The sequence below is a fragment of the Cupressus sempervirens genome, chromosome 1 (assembly GCF_028749045.1).
Source record: "Cupressus sempervirens isolate cs-2001-9-10 chromosome 1, ASM2874904v1, whole genome shotgun sequence".
NCBI classification, from domain to species: Eukaryota; Viridiplantae; Streptophyta; class Pinopsida; order Cupressales; family Cupressaceae; genus Cupressus; species Cupressus sempervirens.
The window spans coordinates 320,066,816-320,091,809 of record NC_143118.1 but is presented as its reverse complement, the minus strand read 5'-3'; the positions used below and the strand labels follow the sequence as shown (position 1 = coordinate 320,091,809).

At 35.6% G+C, this 24,994-nt stretch overlaps 1 protein-coding gene across 2 annotated transcripts in view; it reads left to right on the top strand.

Annotated features, from left to right (window-relative positions):
- RST1 (ARM repeat superfamily protein) overlaps positions 1–24,994 on the top strand; it is a 334,110-nt gene that overhangs the window by 296,019 nt on the left and 13,097 nt on the right. For both annotated transcript variants that reach the window (XM_089823823.1, XM_089823825.1), the window contains exons 20-21: positions 14,246–15,133; positions 15,270–15,578. In XM_089823823.1, coding sequence (XP_089679949.1) covers positions 14,246–15,133; positions 15,270–15,578 — 1,197 coding nt within the window. The remainder of the gene's footprint in view (positions 1–14,245; positions 15,134–15,269; positions 15,579–24,994) is intronic.

The window sequence follows — 24,994 nt, the reverse complement described above, 5'->3', positions numbered from 1 at the left end:
TTATCCCCAGGTACTATAGCGCAGAGGTACTTTACCTTCTAGGTAGAGTACCACCATTTAGAGATGCAGAGGTTGCAGATGGGTATAAGAGGGCACTAGCTAAGATATTCCAAGATCCAGAGATTGGGGCAATTGTGAGGAGTGAATTTGCTGCCTTCAACTAAGGCAAGGATTTCCACCCTATTGCCATAGTAGACCGAAGTAGGATGGGTGCCATCAAATGGTGGTACCTTCCTTCACGTACCTCCAACCTCTTGCCGTAAAGGTCCTATCCCAAGTAAGTTTGTAAAATTAAGCTTAAGGTTAACACTCTCAATTCCTTGAATTTATTATTTAATTTATTTATGTTGATTGTTGTATTGATAATTTTTAATTTCTCTTTAGGTTACCAACTCTTCTTCAGTTGAGTGGAATTGGAGTACTTACTCCTTTATCCACTTAGTCAAACACAACTGGTTGGCTCCAAAAAAATCAGAAGACCTTGTGTTCATTCACAGCAATTTGCACTTGTTGTCACTGAAGGATCCTAAGTACAAGAAGGGGCCCGAAAAGCTTTGGGATGTAGCATCCGAGACTCCTGATTTAGATATGACCATCCGGGATCTTGCTAGATCCACTTTGATTGATGTGGATGATGATGAGGAGGATTATGAGTTAACAATCCCCTCTACTAGTACTATTGGTGGTTTGGGTTCCTCTACTGGTACAAATGCAACACTTGAAGCTCATCAGTACCCCTCTGATGTGGATTTTCTTGAAAATCCATTTGATGATTAAATCAAAAACTTTAGTCTTGACTCTTGACTCTTTTATGAGTAAATCATATTACAAACTTTAAGTTTAATGATCTATATTTTGAATGTTAAAAACTTTCGCTTTCAGTAATTCAATGTGAATGTGTTGATTTACTTTATAATCATGAAAATAGATTAATTATCAATGTCATTGATCAAGTATACTAGATTCATAGATGCATACTATGAAATGATTTAGTTTTAGAATTATGTATATTTCTCTTATTTTTTAGTATATATATATATATATATATATATATTCACAAATCCTCCACGAATCATAATTGGGGAAAAAAATACTGAATCCAAGGATCCGATTAATGTGCCCGAATTGGATTTGTGTCACGAATCGGCAACTAAGCATAATGGGGTTCAAAATTGGCTCATTCCCCTTCACGTATCTTAGAATTCAATTGGAAAAAGATGCTAGAAAAAACAAAACATGGAAACTGATATTAGAAAAACTAGACAAAAAGCTCAAAAGTTGGAAAGGAAATTGGCCAACTAAAAATGGTAGATCAACAATGATCAAACTTGTTCTATCTACCATCCCCACATACCAAATGACATGTTTCCCTCTTCCAGAAGGGATTAAAAAACAGCTGGATACAAAATTAAGGAAGTTCTTTTGGCAAGGCACATTAGATAATTAAAACAAGCCTTGATTAATTGGGATCAAATTTGTAGACCTAAACAACATGGAGGCTTAGGCATCAAGAATTTAAGCTGGCAGAATGAAGCGTTAGGAGCCAAACAAGTACGGAGAATGTACCAAGATCATCATAGCAAATGGGTGCAAATCTTATATCACAAAAACTTGAACAACTTTGATCCTTTATCCTTGTTTCGTACTAGGAATCACCCTAGAGATTCAAAATTTTGGAATTTTATGATGCAATTTCATCCCCTAATCACCAACAACCTTACCTTGGATATAGGCTAAGGTCAGGAGGCCCTTTTTTGGGAATGCTCTTGGGATGGACTTCCATCCCCAGATAGTATTAACTTACCTATCAACATAAAGAATACATTAACTAACCTATGGGGATAACATGTTAGCGACTATAAAGAGATGGACATTAAAGATAGGTTTGCAGGATGGAAATGGAAATCCACGAAGGATATAAATTTTCCAAGAGGAGATAAGGAAATCTTTGAGCAATATCTTTGTAATAGACAAGTAAATCACAAAGAAAGGGGGATACATTGATATGGGGAGCAGCCAAACATGTAAAATATAGTGTGAAAAGGGGATACAAACTAATCATCAAATCACAAAGATGGGAAAAGATTGAAATCCCCCTTAACCTTTGTTGGGATGCAACATGTCTCCCAAAAGATGGAATCTTTCTCTGGGCAGCAATGCAAAAAGGAATTTGGACATTAGATAGGTTTTGAGGGACCTACAAGGTGGCCTCTATGCGAATCTGAATCCGAAGTAGCAGAACATCTATTGTTTCAATGCCCTTTCACAAACAACTGTAGGAAGTGGTTATGCAATAAGCTAAACTTGTATACAACATTTCCAGAAAATTTGGAAGACTTTCTAGAAAGATGGCCTCAACATGATAGTTCGAAAGTCTACAGTAAACTTTGGAAAGTAACCCCTTCTATACTTCTATGGGAAGTATGGAAAAGAAAGAAAAAGGACCTTAAAAAAAAATGGATCTAAATCCCTTCCTAAGAAAAGTAGAGGCTAGTATCATAGAGGTGGTGAATAATAATATAAGAAACACATACAAAGAAGAGGGATCCTTCACAAATTGGGATGTGGAGATGAGAAACGCTTAATATGACTTAATCAATCCATCAATGACATATACAAAGGCAAATAAATAGGTAAGAGAAAACAATAAATGGGAACCTCCCCTAGCTCGCTGGGTAAAACTAAAATTTTATGGAGCTTCTAGGGGCAAATTAGGTGTAACTAGTTTAGTGTGCATTCTACAAACAGAGTTAGGATCATGGATATATAAACAGGCCAAACCTCTAGGGAGGGTATCCAACAACTTGGCTGAAATAGAAGCATTAATAAAAGGTTTGAAATTGAGTTTGGAGGCAAGTATTAATAAACTAGTCGTTGAAGGAGATTCTCAAATCATTTTTAATGCATTAAGGAAACGAAGTACGCCCAATTGGGTTCTACACTCCAAATTAGAGGAAGCTCTTCAGCTATTAGATAAGTTCCATGAAACAAGGAGTACTCATTTATAGAGAAGGAAACAAAGAAGAAGATTCTTTGGCAAATTCAGGAGCAGATAGCGAAGACCTAATACTAATAAATAGAGAATTCTCCCTTTAAAATCAATAAACTACCTAGCAAATAAGTAATATCATTATTTAAAGAAAGTTAACAATGTTAGGAAACTCAAATAATGCATGTTAAAGATCAAAAGTGTTAAAAATGTTAGAAATTTAAACAAAGCTAATTACAATAATCAATAAGGAAACACTAATATCAAATTATTATAATAAACTTCTCCAAATCAAATTAAATAGAATCTTGAATTATAAGCTAACTTTAAGGAGTCAAACCATCACTGGAGGTCAATCAAAATATAATTTCTAGGAGCCAGTCATTTTAGGAAATAACAATTTTTCTCTAAGAACTAAGGACAACGATCCTAAGACTCCTAAGCTAAATCTCTGTAATTGGATTTTGAATACTAACTACTAGTCATGAGCTTGAAAGTGTATCTGAAGCTACAGGGATACATAGATGATTTCAGTAATTAATAATAAGAAGATAAACCAAAACTTCTAAGCACGACTTGGGAAGAGGCTACAAGTGAAAATCAGTAACATCTTAAGGGATGTACTCCAATGTAACTCGGGTGTGTGCACTCGCCCTAAAACCCCTTGAACTGGGCACCTGTACATCCTGGGTGCGGGTACGTTGTGCACCCGAGTACTGCAACTGCGACCAAAATGCCTCGAGCAGGATGCGAGGACGCAGTGTGCATCCTAGGTGTGGGGGTGCACGCTCGAGTGTGGTCAACAACTATCTAGAAAAGTAAAAAAAGATGAAGTTTTTTTATTTTGTTTTTATTTTGTTTTTTATTCATATTTGTTTTTATTTTGTTTTTTATTCATATTTGAACAATGAATTTTGAATCTTTCATCTTTGCCATTTGATAAATTGATAGTCAACAGTTGACTTACATGGTACTATGTATGATTTATACTTTTCATTTATCATTATCATTATTATGTTTAAAAGTTCTAGTATTTTACTAAATTTGATGGTCATTGGTAATGGTTATGAAGTTTCAAGTTTCAAGTTTGAACTTATGGTTTGTGAATCGCATTTCAATTTTCTATATTCAACTATATTTGATATGTTATATTGAAGTATCATTTCATAATTAGCATTTTTAGCCATATATGTATACTATGCAACCTACCCCACTCTCCCCCCCCTGGACCCCTACCATCCACAAATTGAGGCCCTTTTTTTCACGCACCTGAACCTAGTCTCAACATCCCCTTGCACCGCCGCACCCCATGCCGGTGTAACACTGATGTATTCAACTTTGCGAAAAGATTTTTGTAAATCCAAATAAAGGATCCTATTAAATGTATAAAACAACATTGTAAAGGAAGGTATGCCTTCCTAAGCCTTTTTAAATCTTCACAAGCTAAGGAAAGAAACAAATGTAAAGGGATTCTTAAAACTCTTTTAAAATGTAAGGGAGGGTATGCCCTCTGAAAGATCTTTGTAAGGAATGAAAGGCAAATGTATTAAGAAGTAGATAGGACACTAAATGTCTCGAGCAATATTGGGGGTTTTCTTCCCCATTCTTTTGCCCCTAGTGCCTGCACTATGAATAGGGATACTTTTTTTTTCGTTTGTTAAATTAATATATAGGGCATTTAACCTTTTACCGATAAGAAAAGCCTATAAATATATAAAATAGGGGTGATTAAAAAGGTTAACAAAAATAAAATAAAAGAATCAAAAAATGAACAAATAATAGAATGGATTGAATAAATATAAATGGAAGTAATATATAAATAAATAAATATAAGGTAGTAAATAAGTATAAAAAACGAGAAAGAATTAATCTGCAAGAAAGCAATAACTAAGTGAATAAGAGTAAAATGAACAAATAATAGAATGGATTGAATAAATATAAAAGGAAGCAATATATAAAGAAATAAACATAAGGTAGTAAATAAGTATAAAAAATAAGAAAGAATAAAGCTACAAGAAAGCAATAACCAAGTGAATAGGAGTATAAATAGCAAGAAATAACTAAGTAAATAAGAGTATAAATAACCAAGTGAATACATATTTATACTGTTATTCACTTAGTTATTGCTTTCTTGTAGATTTATTCTTCCTCATTTTTTATACTTATTTACTACCTTATATTTATTTATTTTTATATTGCTTGTTTTTATATTTATTTATTCCATTCTGTTATTTGTTCATTTTTTCATTCTTTTCTTTCATTTATGTTAACCTTTTTAAGTGCCTGCATTTTATATATTTATAGGCTTTCTACTACGATTATTGCTCGCTTTATTTTTTCCTTAACTTATTTTTGTTTGGTGTTAATTATTGACAATTTGTTTATTTTTTATTTTTTGTTCTTTATACTTTTTCTTCTTCTTCTTGTCTTTGTTTTATTGTCACGTCTTTATTTCTCTATTTATTAGTTTTTATTTCTCATTTTACTTTTTCCTACACCTTGGTGTTTTTAATTGTCTATTTATTATTTTTTGCTTTATTTGCTTTTTAGTTTGGTTTAGTCTTTTAGTTTTGTAATTTGTATATTATGGGTTCATTATTTTGCCATGTACTCCTCTTTTCTCTATTTTGGTTGTTGTTGTGTTTTTGCATTTTCATTTAGCCCTTCCAATTTCTCTTTAGTTTTTTCATTCTTTTATTTACTTAATTACTTATTTGGTTTTATTTATTCTTTTCTTGATTTTATTTTTTATCTTTCCACTTGTTGTCTTATTGATTTGTTCTTGTTTAGGCCTTTTAGACCTTTTTAGTTGATCTTTTTCTTTATTTTTATATTTTTAATATTCATCTTTTTTAAATTTATTTTTATTTCCTCCTCTTTGTTTTTTGTGCTCGCTCCTCTCCCCCGCCCCAACCCCCCCCCCCCCCCCCCTTCTTGTGCCCTTTTAATTTGTTCTTATTTTGCAACCTACACTGTTTTCATCTCCTTGGTCTCTCTTGCTATCCCTGATGATGGTTCACTGAGTGTGACTTGAAGGGTTGGCTCAAAAAATGGACACAATCAAAATCCAAAAGCATCAAATATACTATTATGGATTGTGGAAACCTACTAGCTATGAATCACAATAATGTTAATTGGACAGTATCATTCACATAAGATGTAAGATATATAAAAACAAAGTAGAACACACAATTTACATGGAAATCCTTATGGGAGAAAGGCACAACAAAATATTGCTCATATAAACTTGTCTTACAAACTTCGTAGGCACCAACCCACAAGACTAGTTTCCTCTTAAGTGATTAATAGGCACCAACCCATTGGATACACAAATCTCCCCTGTTTGTGGGCAGCAACGTACTAGAGGTACCGACTTAGTGGGAACACTAAAATTTCTTAAAGAAGACACCAACATCTCCAATATGAAGCAACAATCGCCACCTCGACAAGTTCTTGTCCTCATGAGAATAACTCACCCTCAGAAACTGCCTTGAATAATTTCATATGGCATTCATCTCTTCGAATCTACATGTATATGTAGATATTTCTTCTTATGCTCATACTTGCTTCTACACCTCTTCTTTTTAATCTTTACTACTTCCACTTTTGTTTTTTGCTCTCAACTTTGGTTGTAAATCCTTCAGAATCCTTTTCACAATTCCTCTACAAAATCTTCATGATCTACTTACTAATTTTTAAGAATCTGCTCCAATATTTGTTTTAGTCTTCTACATAAATCTCTTTGTGTGTATGTATGAAATATCTTTTTGTACAGGATCTTCATGTGATGAATGATCTATCTTTATATCTCAGACACTTCTTCTTTTGTTCTCTACTTATGTATCAATTTTTACATACCTCGCTAACTCTTCTTTTTTCTCTGCATAATTATTGATCTTCATATATCTCACTCACTCTTCTTTCTCTATTATGTGATATCTCTTTCATTACTTTGTCATTCTCCACACTTCTATCTTGAGTAATAGGTCTTCCTTTTATTCTTCACACATTGCAAACATTATCCCCAACTATCTTCTCTCCAACTTCTGTATTGTATCTTCATGCCTTTATATGAAGGGAGACATCACTTAGATTGAAGACGATCCTTTTCAAAGGACATGACTTATTATTGCCACTCCTTAATGCTGATCACTGCTTGTCAGCTACTAATTACTGCTCTTTAAAACATTAAAATGCTGCTCATTATTTTCTTTAGTACTCATTGTCTTCTTTTCAGTCATTGCCTCTTTGCATCCTATTCGTCAATTATTTCCTTGTTAGTCTTTTAAGTCGGATGATTTTGTCTTTTAGTGGGGGCACTAGAATAAGGAGGTTGGCCCCTGCAATTATTTTAAGGCACAAAGTGGGATGTCAAGCATGATAGATCAACCCTCATAAAACAGAGTTAAATTTTTTTATTTTATTTATATTTCAAACATGAACATGGGGTGGTAATCTGAGAATGCACACATAACATCATTAAATATAATTTGCATTTTCCACAGCAACACTCATCTATCTTGCTTGGACTTTGATATTCATTCTTCATGTCCTTTTTAGTGATTTCCTTGGGCTTGGGCTTGACATCAAAGACAAATACTATGACACTACTTGACATAAATGACAACTACACTATTTCCAACATGTATAATGTATTGAATTGGACACCATGAAATGCCTCAAATTTTCTCTTAGCCCTAGGGGCCGTTTCTACCATGAAACACTAGGATGGTATGGTCATTAATAACTTCCAGTAATTGCTTGTTGTGCATGACCATTAGACCAATCTATACTTTGCCTGTATTAGAGTAGTAAGTCCAAGGCACTTGACACTTTGTTTCAAAAATTGCAACCTCCCTGATTAAATCCTTGCCACATGTATACTATGAGCACTTGTTTTTAATTAAGGTAAAAGCAGGTTTTGAGGGGTCCTGAACCCCTAACAAGTATATTTTAAAGGGGTTCTAGAACCCCACAAAGATGCAGTGCTGCCACAGAAGTTTGAATTACCATCTATTAGCCCAAAACTAACAATCTGCAGCCTAGAAGGAGAAGGCAAACAAAGCACTGGCTGCCCCTAAAAAACCAGCAACTGAGGTCAAAGCCTTACATTATAGATCCAAACTATATAGAATAGAGATCCATGGGGTTTTGAGGCTCCCGAAACCATTACACCGGGTTTTTACATGGTTCCCAAAACCACCAATACAAAACATGGAAGTCCACCAAAGTGTTTGAAAAGAGATCTAGAGACCGCCAAGGGACGACAAAATCCCAAAACCAGCCAGCAACCAGCCACCAGAATGGTCCATTGAAAATTATTAGCATCCACTTGGTCAAGGAGAAAACAAACAAACAACGGATGAAGGGGAAACCCCTTACCAACACACAAGCATGGGTAATAACTTGGAGTATGATGCCAACAAGGGTTTTGATAGGATCCCCAAACCAGCAAAGCCTTCCAATAGTCCAAATGATAGGCAGCTCCATAAGCACAAAATGAGTGTTTTCACGGGCTCCTTCAACCCCAACGTAAATAGCCAAACAAAAAAGCTTGCAGAAGAGCCAACGGAGAAACACCAAGGAAACAAAGTGGGAGAAGACAAAGCTCCCAAAACATAAGATCCGATAGATAAAATCAAAGGTTCCCATAGCCAAAAAGTTGGGTTTTGACTTTGTTGTGAGGTTTTCATACCATCGCCCCAAAATTTTGGGGACCCCCCTTTTTTTAATCACCTCGGCAAATTTTTGGATTGCCCAAAATTTTTGAGTTTTGAAAATTTGACGCCTTGGCACCTTCAGGACAAATGTGGATATACTTAGCTTATTTTCACCCGGCTCCGCTTGATTTTCTAAAGCAACCAATTTCATCCTTAGGTCGAACAAAATTTTAAAGAGCAATATTTGGCAGGATAAAATTGTAAATTTGCTTAGATGTTTTCTTTTGAAAATTTGGATATAAATGCGTAAATTAAAAAAATCTTTCAAAAGAAAATTTTTTGCTAGACTTAAGTTTTGGAAAATCTCAAATTTTTCTTTGGTGAAAATTTTAATTTTGTTGAAATGGGGCTAAATTGCAAAAAAAACGATTTTTGGTTCTAGATGCAATTTTATTTTATTTTTATTGGCATAGCAAAATCGATTTAGAGAGAAGTTGCAAAAAATTGGCTCTAATTGGATTAATTTGCCTTGAAAACTTTTTAGTTTTTAATGAATTTGGTAATTTAATATTGAAAAAATGGCTTTCGGTTAGCCAAAATCCAAATTTAATGACGTATTAATTACTAAACCCTCATTAAATGGAAATATTTAACACCCTCAAGGAATTATTTAATTTCTTTTTGCAATTTGGAGTTAATTGGCAAATTTAAAATGCAATTTTCCCAAGCGGGCAAACACTAAGAAAGACAAAGAGGATATGATGCCCAAAACTCCCTTCTCGAAAATGAAGAGAATAACCGACACCAATATCAGTACAGTGGACATGATACGGATGAGGGAAAGACTGAAGGAAGGACAATCCCCCTTGGCAAAGAGGATATCAATGAGACAGATTTTGGATCGAGATTCGATGAGCTGAGAAAGGTTGCCATTAGGAAGAAGCATTTGGGCACCCTTTCCTCTCTCAATGGTTTTATTGGATTTGAGAAAGAATATGAGAAGGATCACGAAAGGATACTACAAGCAGCAAGTGGCGTGGCGAAGTCAGCGGAACTTAGGGCGAAGCACACACCTTGTCCTCCTATGGAAGAAGTTAATGAAAGGCTAGCTAAGTTCATTGCCTTAGCTAAGAAGATGAAAGAAAAGGGAAGATTTATATTAGAAGATCATTTGATGTAAGCCCAAGTGGCAAATTTCCCCTTTCTTCTAGAAAAGGACAAGTGTATTTTTGATTGGCTACCATTTTGGTGCCTTTTGATTGGTTGCCACTTTTTGCACTTTTTTCATTGGTCCATTGATGAGGTGGCAGCTTCTCATTGGCCGATGGGGTGGCAACCCTAATTAGGGTTTTGAGGATCCAATCTAGATCGTTGATCTTGTTTTGATCTCCACCGTCCGTTGTATTTTTGGCCCCTATAAAAGGCCATTTGCTTTCATTTGTAAAGGGGTTTGGAGAAATTGTTGCGAAGATAATACCAAAATTGCTCTCTTTTTCATTGTTGCGATTTACATGTTGATTAAGAACATTGGGTATTATGCATGTTTTCTACTCCCACTTAGTTAGATTTCCTTTCAAGTTGTTAAAGTTGGTTTCATTTCAAGTTGCTAAGTAGGAGTGAAGTAGATGGATAGTTGAATGGTAGCATTGGTAAATGTTTGATAGGGATCAATACTAGACCACTAGCATCCGAGCAGCTGGTTGGGAAGCTTTGTGTGGTAAGCTAGTTTATTATTCCTTTGAATCATTGCACCTGTGGAAGTGAGGCCACTGGTCAGCTCTCATTACCTTCGATCCTTGTCCATTTGCTAACCTTCCATTTGTAGGAGTAGGAGTAGAATAGTGAGTAGCTGGGTAGTCGAAGCTTAGAGAAGCAAGTTAGAGGAGTAGGTCAAGCATTAGAATACATCCATTCACCTTCCACCATCATCACTTTACATCAACATCATATAGCTTTCACAAACCCATCACCATCACCATCATTCCACCAAAGTCCAAGTCATCCTTGAATGAATAGTGTAAGGCCGCCTACGTGATTACCAGCAAATCACATCGATAAAATTGAGCGAGTATCCAACGGTGTAAGGAACATTGGAGTTATACTCATGTCTCATGAGCATTAACTTTTCAAGAGAGGAGTTGCATGTTTGATATCCCATATCGAATATTCAAATCCTAATATGTTATGTAAGTGATACAAAACTCGCGTCAACAAACTGGAGGCTCACAATCTAAGGGAATAAGTCATCACACTCTCTCCAACTACACATCCTCCAACCTCTAGCATAAATCCTTTCTACCGCAATAAGGAGGTTGCTCACCTCAATAAGAACACCGGAGACAAAGACATTTAGGAAGAAAAGCCAGGCACCATTCCAATCTTGCCACCAATAACAAGGAAAAGGAAGAGCCCTCACAAATCTTTCCAACCTCAAACACCCTCTTGTCCCAAACCTTCTCTAAACAACAATGGGAGAGAAAGACATTCATGGAACTTCTTCCATCCTATTCGAAATTGTCATTTTACACCACTATGGAAGAAGCTCCCACATCTACAGGGAAGGAAGAAGAGAGAAAAGACTTGAAATTGAAACCCCAATCAAAATTGCAAAACACATCTCCACCTCAATAGGAGTTATTTGAGAGAAGGACAAGGGGAAAAAAACCAAGCCAATCTTGAAACCACCAAGATCACACAAGCAAAATAGAGGCTTTAAAAAATCATACACGAAAGAATTGTTCTCTTAAAAGAAACAGCCATAAGCATGAAAGAGTAACCATAAGGGAATCTCACCCACAAGACTTGCAAAATGGGCATGAGGAGAGAGAGCCTAGCATAACAAGAGCCCACCAAGGATCCAAAATCCTCCGAACTGCAATGGTAAAACCAACAATGTAGATGCAAGGGCTCAAGGACCCAATCCTATTGCACAAGCCCACTTCACAAGAGACACCCATCCGAGGACAAACTGGAGTGGAAACCAACCTGGCAGATCACTTAATAGAAAACACCGCAAGAACAGTGCATCCAACAAAACAAACACCCTAAACAACACCCATAATGTTGCCATCGAGCCCAGGCCTACGACCAAAAGCGGAGGAGGTCAAGCAAAAAGCTCCACCACAAGTCTGCTCCATGTTGGGCCAAAAACATTAAGCCCATAGGGGAAGACCAACCACCCCCATACAAAAAATGCAAGGGTCGATGGAGCCAAAGGAAACACCCACCATGGTAGCAAGCAAAAACCAAACCCAAGGAAAAGGGACATGTCCCCACATAGAGGCAAACTACATTGTCCATGTCAAAGGAACACACATCCACAAATAAAGCATCAAATGTTGCCACACAACAAGCAGTTCCCTCAACAGCAAGAAGTCTACACCCTTTCAACAATGTTAGAGTTGCCTCCATTATCAGCAATTACTTTGGCGTTAGGCGGAAAGGAGCACTGCTTAGAAGGAAGGAGACTAGACTGAGCATACGCAATCAAAGAAACCAACCAAATGCCCCGCCCACCAAGAATTGGTCGTAATATACACCAAAGGGGACACCAAAAAAAATGTGGAACGAAGGAATACAATATCCAAACAGACAAAACACCACATCTATAACCAGTCAAGACAGAAGCACCGAATTGTCATTAGTGCCATCACCATCTTCATCTTCTGCATCGGCAGGATCCTCCCTTGTGGATCCTTTGCTACTGTTACAAACCCTAGGAGTTAAAAGCCTTCTTCCACTCACTCTCCCACCCATGGTCCCTATTGTTTGATCAGACTCCTATTGATGTGTACATAGAAAAGAATCCATAGCTGTGTCAATTGAAGTCTCAAATTGCAGTGTAAGCAGTTCTTTCTAGTTTCCTCATTTCATCTTATCAATAGCATTATTTGACATACTATGAGGACTTGTTACTTCTGCAAATTTACACTATTTGCATTTGTAGCCATTGCAGAAAGTTATATAGATAAATTGTCAAAATGGTTTGGAAGCAGCATTTGTAGAAGCCAAATCCTAATTTATGCATCAAGAATTTCTTGCACCAGCTCAGCTGCAAAGTTTTGTCAGAGCATGGCTTTGCACCAAGGAGAACTCTACACATTTATATATTCTTCACCTAACAAGATCTTCACAAACCTCTGCAGATGACTCTTTATATCGAAATGAAATCACATAAAAAAATATTTCAAAATATTTTCTCCCATAAACCAGTGTACCACAGGGATGTGTCCTTGAGGTTCTGGGTGATGTCCCAAACAATCTAGGGAATCAACGAGTTAGAGGAGTTATGCTTTTTAGAGGAGTTGTTATGCTTATTCCATTTGGTGAATGAAAATGAATAACGTAACTGTTAATGTATAGTGTTGGGCAGATCTCCTGTGACTGAAAATTATAATCAGATACCGACCAAGCACATCTGAGATGAAATTCAATGCACTTATGTATTGCAGATCGATCACCTTGAATATATATATATAGATATAAAGCAGTCACAATTAGTTATTATTAACTAACTAATCAGATCTTGTATGAGATCAAATTAGTTAGTTAATACTAACTAATTCTCTAAACAAATCGTGACTCTTGAATGGAAAGATCATGACCGATCTTGAGAGGCATCTATTGAAGACAATATATATGTGCATCATTTGTTGTGGTATTGACATCAAAATCAATATATGTTCATTACCTACAGCAGATCGATATCTAACATTATCACTTATTCTCACAAGTTATTCAAGTTCTATTTGCAATAGCAGGTCAAAATTATGTGTGTTCTTACAGGCCAAGATTTATCATCAGAGATTGGCACTGTCTCTGATCGGATTCATCACTGTAGATTGAGACTAAAGATTTGAAGTTTATATTCTCAGCAGATTGTGCTTCTACATACAGTCTGATATAAGTTTAATTCAATTACAGTAACTTTGTAAGGAAAAATATTAGAAGCTCCTAAAAACCAAGAAGTAAGAAAGATGCCATTACAAATGTGGCATACTGGATTTTCTTTTTTCTAAATTTCAGCAGCTTTTACTTTGTCTAAAATACTCAAATAATGACTCCCCTCCATCCCCTTGCATCCCCAAATTTAAGAAATCCTTTGCCCTCCTTGAGATCTTCCCTATGTATCTGGATCTCCCTGTCCCAGAAACTGGGAGAACTCTGAAAGCTAGCCCCATTTTTTAATACTTAGTGTTAATGACAGTACTCAATACATATATAATTATGTCAAAACTATTTGACAATTTGCATAGTAGTATTTCTTCTCATTTGCAGTATTTGTGTAGTTTATATCAGTTTAAAATTCAAATTCTTTATATGATTCTTCTTGGTATTGCCTTTGTTTTTATCTATATTCTGCCCTGTCTTTTCCTGCAGCAGGCCTCTATAGTTTAAAAATTTGGCTTTTAAATAGAATACAATCGCTGACCTTTTGCAAAAAACTATACAGTATGTTTGATTTGTTGGTAAATGTCAAAATAACTGGTTGTAATATTTACAAATGACTCTTTGAAGGCTAACTTTCTTGCCTTATCATTTTTTATTCTCCTTTCCCCCACCATTATGCTTTTTGTTCACTGATTAATGGTTGCAGGTTGCAGAAAGAAGTGATAGACCCCTAGTAGTAGGTGGATGTGGTGTAGGTCTGGGTTTTGCATGTCAAGGCCTCCAACATAACGATTCTGTAACTGCTAGCAAACAGGAGGAAGAATTACTTGGAATTGTCGTCAAGAGCCTCACCCAATTGCTCTGCCAGATTTGTCCATCTGCTATGAAGTCCCTGCAGAGCCTTTATGAATTTGATCTATTCAAAACAGCTAACAGCAGTTACAGATCAAATCTAGTGGATTACACAGAAAAACAATGGGATAATTCAGAGGAGAATGTTTGGGGTATTGCAGGTCTTGTCATTGGCCTAGGTATCTCTGTTGCTGCCATCCAAAAACATGGAAGTCCATCTATGGTAATTGAGATTACTAATATTCTTATGACTTGGATTCCCTCATTACACTCAGGGCAGCGACAGGATTTTCTGTCAGAATCTTTTTCATATAATGATGTGTCTGCCGTATCCTTGGCCATGGGTTCATGTTTAGCTTTATCTATTGCTGTAAGTGTTTGTCACAAGTTGGAACTGATGGATGAGGAACTCGATTCTTTAGTGGATGGATTCAGAATATTGATTTCTGAATCTGCTTCTCAAAAGGAACGTGGATATTTATATCAAAATTTGTTAATGGCAAGCTGCATAGGATCAGGCAACCTTCTGTCTTGTACTTTAAAAGAATCTGCACATCCAATGCAATTGGAGAATATCAAACATTTACTGGAAACAATAAGAAGAACATACGTTGAACAAAATCCTCCAGTTGTTCACTTTGGTGGGATGATGGGTTTAGTCAATGCCCTGGGTGCTGGGGCTGGGCTTATTGATCCTTTCAATAAGGTGGTGACAGATTTGCAGCCAAGAGCGACTCAAAAGGTACATATGTTTTGAGTGGCATCAATAATGCTCAATTAATAGAGTAATACAGTATTAATGCAATTAAGCATGTTCAGTTTGCATATTGATTTGTTCATTTTTTTAAAAATTAACTTCTTTCTCTTTATGGGAACAGGAAACATCATTTGTAAGAGGACCAATACTCTCCAATCCTCATTGTGAAGCATTTTCACTGTCACTAATACAAGAGATCCTTCATGTTGTACGGGAGTCAAATGACTCTCAGTTAAGACATTCAGCATGTTGGTCTCTTTCATTTTTGAGGAATGCCTACTTCAGTTCAGATCATTCTCTTCATCAAGAAATAAATGTAGCACACACTGATTCGAGTAGCAATTCTTCATCCATTTCATCTCAAAGCTTTCCAGAGGACAGTACTGTATGGCGCTTGTGTTCTGTACTGTTAGACTATACAACTTCAGAGGTATGGTCTGGAAAATAGTATGCTGTGCAACTGTAAGCATTAAACATGAGAAGTTCTTTTAGATTCCTCCAACTTTTGTGAATAATTTTATATGTTATTCCTTCTAATCTCATACCTTTTTATTAAGTACACCAGACTGGATTACATGTATGTAAGATTGAAATGGATTATTTACTGTAGGAAAAGTACAAAAACTAAGACATTAATTTGTGCTCTGATAGTTACCAGTATCATTGCGCATGCAAGAAGCCAAACTATTTTAATGCTACATTCTTCATTGACTTGAAAGGAAAATTATGAATAAAGAATTAGCCCTCTTGCTGATCGCTTATTTGGTTCCAGTACCCAATTCAAGGTTCTTGTAATCATCTATAGCCATACTTCTGTTCATGAGTTTTTGGTTTAAACTAATAGAGTGATTGATAGTTGAAATCTAAGTTGCTGGTTCGGATGCGGGTTCGACATTCAAGTTCAAAATTCACTCTAAATTTTTTTGGGCTGGGTTCGTCCGTACAAGATTTTTTTGTATTGAAAAAGTTTAAACAACAACCCAGATAACTGTCAATATGAAAAACAACCAACCCTCAATAGTAAATACTATACAAAAATGGAGGGAGGTGCTAAAACTAGCAGAGGACTGTACATATTGTTTCTAAGATGAACATCCAAAACAGTATAGGATTCAAAAAGTTCCTCAATAACAGGAAAACACTAGAGAACTATAATTTCTGATAGTCATGTTCTGGCTGATCAGTAGTATCAACAGGTGCTGATGTAGATCCAAAACATGTATTTGTCTCCATATCAGAGTCCAGATGACATTTCTCCATGAGACTGCTGAGCTCCTCAATTTCTGATTGTGTAAGGAAACTTTGGTATCTCTCAATATACTGTGCAGCTTTGACTTCATCTTTGTAGATCTGCAGATCTCCATCATGCATGAGCTTCATGAATCTGGACTTTGGAATCTCCAAGCAGAAAGAAACCTGTGACATGATGTAAAAATGTATGAGTTTAAGATTAAAATCAGTAAGGCACGTTCTCATGTTTTGAAATGTCTCCTTGTTCCTTTCCTTCCAAAGAAACCATAGTACTTCACCAGTAAAAGCAAACCAAAATCTGTTAAGAGATGAGTCAAAAGATCTCACATAGCCAGCCAAAATTTCACACCAAGAAAACCAAGTACTGTTTTTCCAATCAATAGGATAACCAAAAAAGATGGCCCAAACTTTAGTTGCATAAATACACTAAAAACAGCATGTTCAAAACTCTCGGGTTTATTACACAAATTGTAGGTCTAGGCTCAACATTAATGGATGACAGTACTGACCCAACAGCAAGCTTTTTAATCAACAACAACCATCTAAAATGAATAACCTTAGGTTCACAGGGACCCTTCCAAACATAATCAAAGAAAAAATGCCAGCTTGAGAAAGGACAGTCTAGATCCCAACAATTGACTATACGTTGTAACACAAAGTGATCTACTTTAAACATATCATAAATCTGTTTAATGGAAGTGTTGCTAATAACAGTGCCATCATTCCATTTTATATTCTTGATAAAAGTATTACTATCCATGAACTTTACAACTTTTTCCTTGCATATCACTTTGGACAAAAGAGTATAGCTCTTCCTTTGAGATTTGGGGATGTCAAACTTCCTGGATATCTCATCCTCTGACCTAATTCTGTTATTAACCATTAAGTTGTTGATCAGAGAAATACCTTTCTCATTCCATTTTTTAGCAGAGCAGCTTTGAGTAAGAGCAAGAGGCCTATTATTCAAATACAGTCCCCACCAGATTGATTTGTCAGTAACAATATAATTAAGGAGGTTACCCAGTGACATTCCTACGGGAGATTAGCTCCCTCATTTGTGACCATGCCGACCACAGGGAGGTAAACACTTTAGAGCCAAACATCTTCATCTTAAAGTCTCCCATGATAATATCCTAAAATGGAATGTTAGCCCAGTGTTTACCTTTTTTAATAACAGACCTTTCAACATTGTTTCTCACAAGAACCTTCCAAGGTTCATTCCCCCAAAATGCTTTGAAAATCCATTTAGCTGCAAGACCAATACCTTGAATTCTAATATCTTTAATCCCCAGTCCCCCTAGTTGTTTGGGAAGGCAACACCACTCCCACTTAACACAATGTCTTTTCTTGGATCCCAAGTCATCTGACCATAAAAAGTCTCTGAGAAAGATGTGATGGGAAGAAAGGACCTTCTGCACAACCTAAACTCTCCCAGCCAATGAAATGGAGTGAGTGTGGCATCTAATATGCTTTCTATTAATCTTGCTGAACATCCACTTCCACATATCAGCAAATGAAGGTTCTAGGGAAAATGGAATACCCAAATATCTAGTAATAGTGTTAGGTCTAGTCCAATTCCATCCCATCTTAGACAACCAATTAGGAGGCATCTCCTTCCAACCCATAACATATGACTTATGGGGGGGCACTTTGGCTCCAGAAACAATGCAAAAAAAATTAAGCCTGTTAAGAGCCACAAAAAAGTTATCTTCATATGGTTCCAAAAGAAGAGCAGTGTCATCCGCAAACTAAGCATTGATAAATTCTTTTGCATTAGGGAGGGTGATGCCCTTAACATGATGCCCTAAAGAAGCATCCCTTAGAATGTAAAAGAGAGCATCAACAACAATCACAAATAAGGAGGGTGCAATAGGACATCCTTGTTTGATAGACCTTAGAAGGATAATAGGGTCTGAAAATTCCCCATTCACTTCAATAATAGTGGATGAATCTTGAAACAAAATTTCAATCCATTTGCAAAAATAATAGGGAAAGCCAAAAGCTTTCAACATTCCAATAACAAAAGGTCACTCAACTCTATCATAAGCCTTCTCAAAATCAAAGAGGATCATAGCCACATTCTGCCCACTAGCCTTAGCCCAATTCATAGCTTCCCAACTAGTGATAAGGTTCTCCAAGATATATCTTCCTTTTATTAAACCAGTTTGAGTGACTGAAACAATGTTTTTAGTAATTTCTGTAATTCTCCTTGCCAACAACTTAGCAATGATTTTATATGATAGATTAAGTAGGGTGATGGGTCTCCAATTCTTGACTAAGGATCTATCCCCAGCTTTAGGAAGCAACTTAATGACCCCTCTATTTACATTATTGCGTAGAGAACCATTTTCAAAGGCATCATTATAAAATAGCAAAAGCTCTTCCCCAATCCAATCTAAATTGTCTTTATAGAATTCAATAGGCAGTCCATCCATTCCTAGAGATTTGTCATTAGCCATAGCTTTGATAGCCTTTTAAATCTCTTCTAAAGAGATTTTTCTACTTAGCTTATCACTTTCACTATCAAATTCCGAAGAGAACAATTCAGAGTAAAAATTGAAAAAAGCTTCCTTAATAACTTTTGGATCATTAGTTTTACCACCCTCCACTTGAATATCCTCAATCTTCTTTGCCTTTTGTTTTTTCCTAATGTTGTTAAAAAAATACTTCGACCCGATATCTCCATCTCTAAGCCAATTCATTCTTTCCCAAATCCTTTGCCCTTTGATCTTATATCTATGAAGAAAACCTAATTGATGCTTAATGAAAACCAAATCCTTCAGCAGCAATGTGTCATTTGGACTATTTTGAAGGGCAAATTCAGCTAAATTTGATTTGATTTGAAGATCATTCTCTTCTTCATATCTATCTTTGGCTACTTTTTTCCCAATGATCTGATAAGTTTTTTTCCAAGCTTCCACCAGCTGGCACCATTACTTAATTGGTCTTACATATTGATTACATAATTTAGATAAAAATGTCACCATTCTAATAGCCTCTTTATTATCAGGGTCTTTTAAAAAAGAGGTATTTAACTTAAATACTTTGCCTTTATTATTCAATCTATTAACATTTTCATCCTTATGCATGTGCTGGTATCTTTGTCCATGGAAGTACTAACATTTATGAGCATCAACATTGTTCTTGTCTTCAAGAGCATCAAGACCACAATCATCAATGCTTACAAAACTCATAAATTCAGACCTCACTGTAGGTTGTAGGTGCTCAAGAAAGAGTCTTCGAAGGGCTGCTTTGTACCCTTGAGCAACTTCAAGATCTCTACATGGGGCAACTGTAGTGGTACTCCCCTTGAGGACCAATCAGCTATAGAACCTAGGGTTCAATGCAAAGGCAAGTAGATGCAAAAGGGTAGTCATTTTGTTCCATCTCTCTACCATGATTACTTGTAGCTCCTTGAAGAACATTTCATCAGTATCTTGCTCTTTCTCATTTATGATATTTCTAATTTCTTCAATCATGGATTCAATGTCATCATATACCTCACCCAAGCAAGGCCTATCCATGTCAATGTATTGGATCATGCTCAATATAGGCTCCGCAATCTTCAAAAGGTACTCGGCATGATCCCACCAAGATTCAACTAGTATCAATCCCCTTGTGGTAACTGCCTTGGCACTATTAGATTGCCTCCATATGCTCCAATTAGCACTAGTTACCATTCTAGTCAGTGCGGCTTTTATCCTTAACAAGGCATCTTAACACAATAGTGTTGGAGGCAAAGCGTGTCTCAGCAACCTATTTTAAAATCAAAACATTAATAGATATAGAAAGTTTACCAAAGCGACTAGATTTCTAAAACTTGTTTAAATTTTAAACAATTCAACTTACCTTTAAGAGCTCCAACTTCGAGAATTGTCTGAATATGGCTTGCGTTATATGGTGGTTTGTGACAAACATTTAGATCTCTTATGCCTTTTCATACCTTTTTTTTATGCACTCAATCTTAGTGCCAATTTTTTGCAGCATTAGATTAAGTGAGTGCAAAGTACAAGGTGTCCAAAATATGTATTTGTACCGCTGCTCAACCAATAAGTCGGCAACCCTACAATCTTTAGCATTGTCAGTTATTACTTGAACAACATTCTAAGGGTCAACTTGTTCGATAGCTTGGATGAGAATGTTTGCAATGAAAGGACGATCGTTTACCTCTCCTTCACAGCTTTTTTAGAAACATTGCACCTTTTGTAGACATTGCAATAACATTCACCAAAGGATGGTTCTTTGCATCTTTCCATCCATCTGATACTATTGTCATGCCTGTTTTGACCCATGAATCCTTGATGGGCAACATGGCATTCTCTACACAAGCCATCTCATCATCTAATAAAGTGGTGCATATTTTCTCATAACCAAGGCTAGTGAACCCAGTTGGAGCCTCATTAACTGCCAATACAATGAGTGAACAACATTAAATGACATTCCATTTGCATAAACACATCTGACTATGGCTTGATGAGCAATTTCTCTAGCTTCATTTTGGAATGATGATTCCAAGGGTCCCACTGCTCTCTTACTTACAATTTGTTGTTGAGGAGGATGCAAGAATGGATGGCCCTCTGCAGGTGGCTCACTAGGAGTGGTAGTTGAAGACATAGATGATGTTTTTCCTTTATTTAGAAGCTTACCACTTTCCAACGGGTGTGAAGGATTTTCCCTCCTAGCAGCTTCCTTTGCTTGCTTTTGTTCTTGAATGTATTTGTTTATGATGTGATTTGGAAGGAAAATTTTTGGTGGCACTCCGTTTACACTTGGCTTCCTTGTACAAAATTTCATGCCTTTTTGAGGAATAAAGCACAAATGTGCTTTTACTCTAAGAGATACTAAATTTCTCTTTGCAGTGGGCTATGAATCCACACATAACCTCCACCTGGCATTGGTCAAATCATTTGCACATATTTCCAGAGTGGGGAACATCTGTCGATTTTCAAGTGGGGGTTATTGGCTATAGAAGCACTTGTAACCATGATAGAATCTACAAACAAACAAAACAAGTTACAACAATGAGAAAAGATTTGAGAAAATAAAAACCAAAACAAACAAACTTTCAGACTTCTTTCAATCATACACAACAAATCAAAATGCATCTTTAATCAATAATCATGAATTAAATTTTAATCTGTTTTTGTTGTGATTATGAAATATTAAATACTAATAGTCTAATAGAAATAATTTAAAAAACTATCAGAAATACATTAAAAAAAAAAGAATTTAAAAACTATTAAACAATTAACAAAGATACGTCAAATACACTGGTGTTTGAATGCTAGCAAAGAGGAATGGTGTTTGAATGCAATCATTGTGCAAGACACAATACTCCTATTGATGTTTGAATGCTGGTGGTGTTTGAACATCGTCCCCAAAAATGAGAGATAGAATCAGAGCCTCCTGCAATCAAAGCCTCCCACAAGCAGAGAGACACAATCGTTCCAACCTCTACTCATAGAAAGAGAACTACAATCACTATAGCCAAAACGAACCCCAATGGAGTCACACATGCCAAGACGAAGCCCAGAGGTTATAACAATTAAAACAAAGCCAAAATGGCAGCCGCATAAATGATATAAGTTATAACTATTAAAACAAAGACTTTTAGGTTGAAACAAGGCAAAAAAAGCACTTTATCAAAACGTTTAGAAGTCAACATTATTTTGGCGTTTTCCAAATTCGCTTTGAAGTCGACGACATTCCTCCAAGGTCCGTTTTTTGTTTTATAATTCTGTCGAAATTCCTCTAAAGTTGACCAGGGTTCGAAAATTTGAATCCACAGGGAATTTGTCAGTTAAATCTCAAATTTGTAATGATTTCAAACCACATATGAATTTGCAGAAACCAAATGTCAAATTTTAGGGATTTGGAGTGAATACGGTAACTTAGTTTGAAACCCTTATTACAATAAGCACCATTGATAATAGATCACAGTTTTCTAGGTGAGTCCTTATATACTTTTAACTTTGTTCCCATTTCCACTTATATAGATTCTTCGTGTGCTATATGTTATGGACCTAAGTTGCCAGTACAAGCACGGGTGTGGGTACAAGAACCTGGCACTTGGATATTGACAAGAAAAATTTGGCCCTTGGGTACTTGGATTTGGGTATGTGTGTATATACATATAAATATGTATATATTGTATACACACAAACACAAACACACAACATTTAATGAAATATACATAATTGTAAAACTTAATATTTGATAGTATGACACATTATCATTAATTGATGCCAAATGCCAAAGATAAATATTAATGCCAATTGATGGTTCAAAATATCCATATTAAGTCATGTGCCATATCATATATGTCTAGGTTTACAATTCAAGTGCAAATCATTACCATTACAAAATTAAGAATAAAAAATAGTAACTGTCTTTTATCTTTATCAATCATGTAAACGATTAAGGAAAAAAAGAAATCACCCATTGCATTTGCAGATGTTGCAAGTTGAATATAATTGGAACCAAAAACAGTGCCACTTACTCTAGTTGCATCATGTGTAGGTATCACATTATCACCACCCATAGTTACTCCAACAAGATCTTCAATAAATGCATTGAAGTTGGTACACTCAAGACTTACATCCCAGTGCTTCGTTGACCCATCCTTGTATTGGGAATTCTTTATGGGATTGAAGATGCAAATTGGAATGAACACGAACCAAGTCTTTCTCTGTTTTTCCAGCTAGCCGATTACTTCACTGAGTGGATAATGGAGTATATATCCCAATTTTGTTCAGTAGAACTTGCAACCTGTTGAAACTAAAGAGAAAGGCAATAAAATTTATAAATTAAAAATGCACAATATTTTAAACAATGTTAAGTACTAAATTCTCCTTTACAAATTGTTAAAAAAAAGAACTTGTGATAGAATTGTGATTGCAAGAGGTTGGGGGAATATTAAATCTTGACCATGGTGGTACAACCATGTAGTAGCATCCATTTTGGATTGGTTATTAATAATACAAGGAGCATGAGTTTTTCTTGAGGCGAACAAGATAGATTCTCTCCTAACTATTTCCTACACTTTCAGATTTGAGAATAGTCTATTAAATGCCTACATGCACTTAGTAGAAACTTCAGAGTCTCTTTATGGTGGTGTTCTCCCTATCAAAGAATGTACTTTAGAGCTATAGTACATGGAAGATAGGGCATATGCAAGGAGTTGCAATGGCCTTATTTTCTCTATCCTCGTGTCCATGCCATCATCGACACTATTGTCTTGCATTTTGTCACCCCAAAATGTAGGTAATGGTACAAAAATTTTCAATTTAGTTTTGCGTATCTCTGAGTTTAGCTCATTATTTAATTGGTTAGTATTGATCAATCAATCGACCCCAATTGATATAATGATTCCTCTTACTGAAGGTTTTCGCCAAGTCTTTTTAGTTTTTCTATTTATTGAGCCTATGCTTGATTTTTTAAGCCTTCAATCTCCTTTTTCTAGTTTTTGAGAATGTGTTTGTTGCTTCTGGTCTTTTGGTTTTGCTTAAGTCATTGCTTTTGGTTTTCCCTTTGATTCAGTCTATCTTAGGGCTTAATTAGAGTTGGCAATCAAAAGATATGACCATTTTAGTGCCCAAAAAGTCGACTCTGTAGGTGCAATTCCACAAATTAAAATATAATGTTATATTTTGAAGTTGACATTCACTTTTTGAAAATATAACATAAATTATGTTTTAAAGTTTCTTATCATTTTAATTTTTCACTTAAAGTAACTATAGGGCACTTTATGTTAAATTTTTAAGTTGAGTTGCTTTTTAATTTTTCAATTAAGTCACTATATTAACTATATAGCTTGATTTAATTTTTGAATTTCAATTCAAACATCTTAGTAAATATTACTTTTCGAATGATATTTGCACAACGTATATTTATCTATATAGTGTAAATATTACTTGACCAATTTAAGTAATATTTCTTCAAAAATTAAATTTACATGTGCTTAATTCATCATTTAAGTTGTGTATAGCACGTCTACAAGCGCATTTACATGAAAATATTTAATTACCTCTAGAGACCATGACTCTGAATAAAAAGGCAATTTGAAAACACAGAAAACATGTGTTTTAGAATATGCAATGACTTCCCAAGAGTGAGACACGCATATTTAAGTGTTTTCAAAACATGTAGTGACCCCTCAAAAGTGCGATTCTGCACTAAAGTTCATTTGTGAACATATTTTAAAACATGTAATGCATTCCCAAAAGTGTGATTTGCATTAAGTCTTTTATTACATGTTTTTAAAACATGCATATACACTCCAAAAGTGTGATTTGAATAAGGAGACTCTATTACATGTTTTTAAAACATGCAATCTCTTCCCAAAAGTGCAATTTGCCTTAAAATAAATGCATGTCTTCGTAGAACCCAATTTTGAAGATTGAAGAGAAAACTCCATGCATTTGCTCCTCAAGAACATGTTTTTGGTTGAAATTTCCAAATCCATCCATTCCAAATCAAGGAAATCTTCTATATAGGGTCGCTTTTGCATTTGAATGCATTCCCATGCATTTGGCATCCTAATCCATGAAGAAATTGTTGCATTTTATGAAGATTTTAAGCAATGTTTTAACCTTA